Source organism: Propithecus coquereli, unplaced genomic scaffold, assembly GCF_000956105.1.
Source record: "Propithecus coquereli isolate 6110/MARCELLA unplaced genomic scaffold, Pcoq_1.0 Scaffold34, whole genome shotgun sequence".
In the NCBI taxonomy this organism is placed as follows: domain Eukaryota; kingdom Metazoa; phylum Chordata; class Mammalia; order Primates; family Indriidae; genus Propithecus; species Propithecus coquereli.
The window spans coordinates 7,160,322-7,168,170 of record NW_012149063.1 but is presented as its reverse complement, the minus strand read 5'-3'; the positions used below and the strand labels follow the sequence as shown (position 1 = coordinate 7,168,170).

Below are 7,849 nucleotides of genomic sequence, written 5' to 3'. Positions count from 1 at the left end.
TTCTTCATTAATAATGTTGATTCTTGAAAATGCTTTTTTTCTTTTTTTGCAAGGGCAGTGAAAATGCTTTTAAAATATAAGGGCTTCCTGGGTTTTCTGATTATATTTTGCAAAAATTATATAGAATGAGAGCCATCATGTAGGGACTTCATCTAATCATATTATTTAGCATCATTCCTAAGCCTGAAATGAATTAATGCCTAAAGGAAATTAAACCATAGGCAAATGAGAATTTTTAGAGTTAACAATATAATTTATTCCCCCTGGCATAGCACAAAGGCAAAATAAATATTGCATTTAGATTGTTGAATGGCAACAATGTGTGAAAAAGGCAAATGAAAGACAATAAAATTTATTTTTATCCATTTTTATAATATCTGTACATAATATTTTTAAACCAGGCTTCTTATATACAGGTATACTTCTAGAATTTTTCTACACATAGATATATACAAATACTTTTTATTAAAATAGGATCATACTACAGAGACAGTTAAGGAGCCCACTTTCTTTTTACTTAGCAACATTATGAACTTTCCCCGTGCCATCAACTATTATACTAGGCCATGTTTAATGGTTGTATGTGTCCTTTTCGAAAAGTGCCTTCAGAAAATACAAATTTTTACTTTTAACTTGAGGGTAAGAGCTATAGAATTGTGGTTTTTAATCATTTACTTTTATAAGACTGTGTGTTAGACTAGGCATCTATTTTGTAAGAATTTTTTTCTTTACTTTTGCTACTATATATAAAGTGTAGCTGAGGTAGAAAAATAAAGGTTTCTTGTGAAAGATTTCTCTATTCTAGGCTGGAGAAGAGTTGTGCTTGTGATTTGAGTTTGGGTCCATATGCAAACAAAACATAGTGTATAATATTTACTTGGTTCCTTAAAGGTCTTTTCTAAGGCAAATTTTAAACTCTTTAATGAAAGGCAATACATAATAATTCATTTGTTTAACAGCCAAAGTAGGGTATACGTGACTAACAGGTAGATTCATCAGTGGTGAGACTTGAGTTATTAATTTGGCCTTTATTTAATATATGTAATATGTAATATATAATTTTAAAGGCCAAATATATATAATTATATAAAAACTATATTAATAAAAATTATATGATTATGTATGTACACACATATATAAAACATTGTTGAATAGTGTAAAAGGGAACTATTGCATACTACTTGTGTTTTTTCAAATAAAACACTCTACAACTAGAACTGTCCTAAAACAACATGAAAGAGCTTTTTTCTCTTATTTCATCTAAGATAATATACTGATTCTTAGCTGAATGTGCTCTTTTGTTGTTTCTCTTAGGAAGTCATTACAAATTTAAAATGCATTCAAATAAAAAGCTCTGATTACAAATTGTTGTGCTTACTGTGTTATAGATGATCGTTGTGTGAGTCCCTGTAACTCCCAGAGCTGCATATTAGCCCAGGCAGAACAACAGTATCTACAGAGTGGAGACCAGCAACTAACTCGACATGTATTGCTGTGTTTACTTCTCATTATTGGCCTGTTTGCTGTAAGTATTTCTGGTTTCATTTTGTGGCCACTTCTTTAACTGTTTGGCAAAGGTTTCAATTCAGTCATCAGGGAGAAACTTAGTGCTGCTTTCCGGGAGTGTGGCAGCTAGGTCATCTCAATCCTAATCTTGAGCTAAATGTTTGTGGGTTGGGGTGGGAGAAAAGAATGAATTATTCACATTACTCTGTTGCCTAAGTGCTCCAATAGCTTATTCTGCTTAGAATCACTTATTCATTCTAGCTCTGAACCTAGAATTTGGTAAAGACAGATTATCTCGATGATGTGTACAGGGCCATTTATTCCTAATGTACTTGACTGACCAAAGTGGATAAATGCATACAGTATCTCTCAGAAGACATTCCTTAGTTAAATAAAATTTTAAAATAATTTTTAATTATGAAAAGAATATAAGTACTTCATACAATAGATACAAAATAGAGAAAAGAAAAATATCCATCATACTACTGCCTTCTAATTTTTTAATACATTTTTCACAGTTCTATCTGTTCACACGTACAGATTTATATCCTGCTTTTGTCACTTGTCAAGCAAGTTGCTACATAGTGTTCATAACCATTACTTTAATTTGAAAATTTTATAAGTGAAATACAGAACCTTATTTTTTAAATGCATGCATTTCTTTGATTACTAAATGTCCTCTTTTGTGAATTATCATTTATTATTTTATAATTCTTTGAGATGATTCAAGTGTAACTTGCCCAGAGGTAAGAGATGGAGCATATAACCTATGAAGGAAACCTTTCACGTTGGGATGCTTGTTACATAGTATATCAGCCAGCATCACTTTAAATGCTGTTTAAGAACAAAAATCAAAAAAATAAGAAATGCTGCCAAAAATTGCTGCTTAGTGATGTAATTGTTTTCATTGTGTAGAACTAATTTTAAAATTGGCCCTGTCTCAGGCTAGTCGGCAGTCCTGATATATTATGTAAGCTTCTGTATTATGGCTCATGTCTTCTTGCTTCAAATCTGATCAGAATAGATGCTGTTTGAATGACATCTGTCAGGAGAAGAGGTTGAAACCTCTTGTTGGAAAGACAAAGCCTCTATATTCTCTAGGTGTTTTTCCCTTTAGTTTTTCCCCCCCTAATTATTAAGTAGATAAGTAATTGTACTGTGCTCTGGATGGAGAGAAATAATCAGCTTGCTTCATTTTAAAGTACTCTTCTCTTCTTCCTTTACAGAATCTTTCCAGTTGTTTATGGTGGCTATTCAACCGAGAGCCTGGAAGACTGTATGTTGAGTTACAGTTTTTCTGTGCCGTGTTTAACTTTGGCCAGGTATTTATTTACTGAGAACTTTGAGTGGTTTTTGTTTTCCTGGATGGGTTGATTGGTGGTGGGGGTGGGGGCTGGTACGGATGTCGTTTTCTTTTAAATCAAAAGGGTTTAGTTTGTTTGCCAGCTGCTGGTGTGCATGACAGCTGACAGCTGCTGTCTGTCTCCTAGTAGAGATGAATTATTACTTTGGTTAAAGTCATCAGAATATACACTGTGTTTCAATCAGAAATATCACATAGTTCTTTGCTTTGGTTCTGAGCTAAAGAATGATAATTTAAGCAGGGACAAGATGTCCTAAGTCCTTTTTCAACTTTGTTTTGATCTTAGTAAGTTACTTTGAGGAAACAACTTACTTTCCCTGAGCCTTTAATTTAGCTGCTTAAATTGATAAACATCATGTTATTTGCATTTCGATGTTTCTTGAACTATAGGTATGTAAACCTTTAAAAAAAAACCATGTGGTGTAAAAATAAATTTTGGCTAGGTGTAGCAGTTACCATTCCTTGAGCATCTACTATGTGCCAACCATTGTTAAGAATTACATTCGTTATTTCATTTAAACATCACGACAATACCTGCAAAGTGAAATTAAAAAACTAAAATTCCAGCTGGGCGCAGTGGCTCACGCCTGTAATGCTAGCACTCTGGAAGCCTGAGGCAGGAGGATCGATTGCTTGAGGTCAGGAGTTCAAGATGAGCCTGAGCAAGAGTGAGACCTGTCTCTACCAAAAATAGAAAAAATTAGCCAGCAGTGGTAGTGCACGTGTGGTCCCAACTACTCTGGAGGCTTAGGCAGGAGGACTGATTGAGCCCAGGAGTTTGAGGTTGCTGTGAGCTGTAATGATGCCACTGTACTCTACCTGGAGAGACAGAGTGAGACTGTCTCAAAAACCAAACCAAACCAAACAAACAAAAACAATTCCTTGAGGAAGTAATATGATGTGTGCTATTGTCTAAGTTTATGTCACTATTAAAATGGATATTTAAGGATAAATGACATTTTATATATTGGGAATATATTTTTATGTGCAAATTTCAAAATTTGATCTTTTCTTTGACTCCTTACTTTTTAATTAGAGAATATTGGTCCACAGATTGAGTAACAGGTCAAAAAAATACCATGTTTGAAATCACTGAGTTTACCTATTAAATCTAAAATAATTTGTCATATAAGTTAACATTTGTCAATAGATGCTCCTGCAAGTTTTTTCCTAACATTAATTTCTTGAAATAGTTCCAGTTTTTTGGGGCCATTATTGTGAGAGCAAAAATGGCTATGTCTAAAGAGACAAGTGACCTTAGTTTATTACAGACATGAGCATCCCAATAGCTACTTTGATACTCATCTCACTTCGTGATACTGTTTAAGATCTGATTTTTTTATCTAAGAACTAAAAAACACTATGTTGAAAAATCATAGCCTCACTTGGCATTTTGCATTCAGAAACCCTACTCCAATCTGAGCCACCCCAGAACTGGGACTGAGAAAGCTTCATTCCACAGGGCTATGTCATAAACACTAGCCAGGAATGTTGCATTTAAAATTCTGCCCACACAACTTATGGCTGAAGTGGTTCAAAGGAGCAAAAGAGACACAAACCCCACTCCCATCCCATTTTCCTCTTGGGGAGGTGTTGTGGTAAGATCATTCCTTTCTAGTTGTTTATAGTCTTGGGGTGAAGAAAGCTAGGTCCTTCCTACAACATACTGCATTTTCCATCCTACCTCCACCAACTTGCGCTCAGATCCTTATCCTAATGTGCCTGACAAATGGCCACTGCCAACCTCCTGCCTCCCCAAACAGTCCTAAATTGTCCTGATTTGTGTGACTGATATCTGGTGCCAGTTTGCCTCATCACCCTCAAATCCTTCAAACTCTTCCCCTAACCACTAGCCACTTTCACTTTACATAAACTCTGTTCAGTTACTGCATTATAATTAGATACTGAAGCACTTGTTACATAATTTATGAAGTTTTAACAGAAAAATAATAAATACTTAAGCACAGTAGGGGGAGAAATAAAGACATATAGCCTTTAAATGTTTTCATTTTTCTTTAGGAAGCTGTCATGTGGTTGCAAATGTGGTTGCTCAGCACTGGTTTGTATCACCCATCATCATTAGTAGGACAGAATGATTGGGAAAAGGCAGCAAAGTGTCACATCTGCCCCCAGGCACTGCACTTCAGAGGCCTGCTTTGTGTGTTCTTCATCACTATAGGTTTGCTCCCTCAAACACTACATTTGGTGGCTTCCTTAATTTCTCTATCTTAAAATTTTATTGTTGAATTCAGAAAAAATAACTTTGTTTTCTTCCCTAGGGATTTATTTCCTTTGGAATCTTTGGATTAGATAAGCATTTAATCATCCTGCCTTTCAAAAGAAGGTAAATTTAGTTTTGAAATAAATCTGTATCTGTAAAGGTGATGAAAAAGCCATTCTATTAAAATACTAATATTTCTAAACCTTTAGTAACTGCTAGGAGACCGCTAAATGCCACACAGAGGTTATCTGTTGATTCACATATTTGTTGTAAATAACTGCAGAAAAATATTAGAAGAACTATTATAAATCCAGCATTGTAATTTGCATTTAAACAAGAATTGATGGACATACTGACTTCTGTCTATGCCATTAACTACATAAAGTTAAATGAAACTTGAAAATGTCTCTAGAAATGGAAGTAGTAGGTGGTGCCCCCAAAGGTCTATATTTGATTGTCTTTCTCCTTTGAAACACGATTCCTCTTTATATCAAACTGGTAATTTATAGAAAACTCAAGTTTTCTTTCTAAATTTTTGGGTTTTTATTAGCTTAGTGAAGTGTTTCTTTGAATGAAGATCAAGGATTTCTCTATGAAAAATAACAAGTGGGAATACTCCAACTTGAGGGTAGAAGGAGAAAGCAGGGGGGCAAATCCTTGTACCTCCTCATTTGTTTTCAAAGTCAAAATTAGTAGAAACTAGAAGTGCTAATGAAATTTATCCTGCCAGCTCTGTGAAAAGCAGCCAGTAAATGGTAACTATTCTTACTTCTCCTTCTTCTCTATAATCATCATCAAGATACAGTTGCTAGGATCATAATCATTTCCTGAATGAGGAAAAACATAACAAGAAAGTCATTGAACTAAGTTATCAGCTTCACAATGTTGATCAGGTGAAATAGTCAACAGTTCTATCGCCTGGGCTGGCAGAAACAAAATTGTTCGGTACTTCAGACCCTGGTATTTGTCTCTGTGGTACTGAAAAAGAAAAAGGATTAAATACTTGATCTCTAATTTATCTTTGCATTTCAAAACAGTGGGATGTAGAATAAGGAACATTTATTGGTAGAAACTGAAATGGGTCAAACATGTCTGGAGGGTGTAAATGATTAGGTTCCCCACCCCAGCCTTCTTTCAATAGGAAACTGAATGCAGAATATGTTTCTGCTTCAGAGACTAATGATGTCCAGGAATTGAAGATGACAGCTCTGGTGAATGACGGCGTTGGAACAGCCATTTGGTGGGGTGCTAAGGCAGGAGGGGCTCTCTCTCAGTGCTTTCTTTTCTTAAAAATGGCCTCCTTAAATTTTGGTTTTTAGACTTGAGTTCCTATGGAACAATAAAGAAACAGCAGAAAAAAGGGATTCTCCTGTTTCTGAGGAAATAAAAATGACCTGTCAACAGTTTGTGCATTATCACCGTGACCTCTGTATCCAAAACATTGTCAAGGAAAGAAGGTAAGCAAATTGCCAGTACAGGTTTCAGATAATTATGTTTTAGATGATTAATTTTGGATTGTAATAGGCTAAATAATGTGGCTGTGACTGACTACATGATTATTTTCAGTAACACACATGTAAAAGTTAAAAGTTATGGGTCAGTTTATAGTTTAAAAATGATATATGAAAGGGCCATCTCACTTTGACATTAACATTTTTTAAATGTCACATAACTTCTGATTTCCACATAAAATGTGAAAACTTAATTTAGAATGAACCAAAATGTCATAGAATATTAACATTCATTTCCAGTTGGCCATTAGTGTCTCTCATAAAACTTTGAGATACATTAGATTTAGAAGGGATGTTATATTCCCATCTCCTGGTGGTATGTTATTTCATATTAGTAATACTGTTGTAAGAAAATGAAACTTCTGCCTCTTAATTTTGCTGCTTATATTTCACCTCAAGCCCTAATCTTTGGTCTGTGACATGATATTTATTCTTCTCATCCCCAAGGTAGGAAGTATGCAGCAGGAAATGATGAATTTTGAATAAACAAATGTTACAGTGCACATATTTTTGGTAGTCATAAAGAGAAAATAAAAGAAAACAAAACATAAAGAACCTAATATTTTTATGTCTATAATTGAAAATTTAAAATTTTATGAAAATCACTATTGAAGATGATTTATTTTCATAGATTATGCCACTGTATTCAACAAGTATTAATATGTCATTATAATCAGAAAGCAGCCTGGAATTGACAGTGGAGGGGGACTCATTGAGTGAGGACTAATACTAGAACTTAAATCCTGAACTACACTTACTAGCTTTGTGTCCCTGGGCAAGTTGATTCTGTGAACTTTAGTTTTCCTCTTCTTTAAAATATCTGACTCTCAGGGTTGTTTGAATTAGATGACAGAATGTCTGTGATTGGCCTAGCCCACTGTCTGGCAATGGTAAACTATGAAGAAAAGTTAGTTTTTCCACCCTTAAAGGGCTGAGCACAATTATTTCAAAGTACCATGTATAGTTTCAACAATTTGAAACTGCTTTTTAAAATTAAAAATTACAGGCTTATGCCTATAGTCCTAGCACTTTGGGAGGCCCAGATGGGAGGACCGCTTGAGGCCAGGAGTTTGAGACCAACCTGAGCAACAATGCAAGACCCCATCTCTACAAAAAATAGAAAAATTAGCTGGGTGTTGTGGCACACATCCGTATTCCTAGTTACTTGGGTGGCCGAGGCAGGAGGATCACTTGAGCCCAGGAGTTGGAGGTTGCAGTGAGTTTATGATGATGCCACTGCACTCTATC

General features: G+C 34.9%; 1 protein-coding gene across 1 annotated transcript in view; it reads left to right on the top strand.

Annotated features, from left to right (window-relative positions):
- GPR155 (G protein-coupled receptor 155) overlaps window positions 1-7,849 on the top strand; it is a 44,512-nt gene that overhangs the window by 30,049 nt on the left and 6,614 nt on the right. Inside the window, exons 11-14 of the mRNA XM_012650689.1 lie at window positions 1,389-1,525; window positions 2,733-2,828; window positions 5,149-5,213; window positions 6,410-6,547. Coding sequence (XP_012506143.1) covers window positions 1,389-1,525; window positions 2,733-2,828; window positions 5,149-5,213; window positions 6,410-6,547 — 436 coding nt within the window. The remainder of the gene's footprint in view (window positions 1-1,388; window positions 1,526-2,732; window positions 2,829-5,148; window positions 5,214-6,409; window positions 6,548-7,849) is intronic.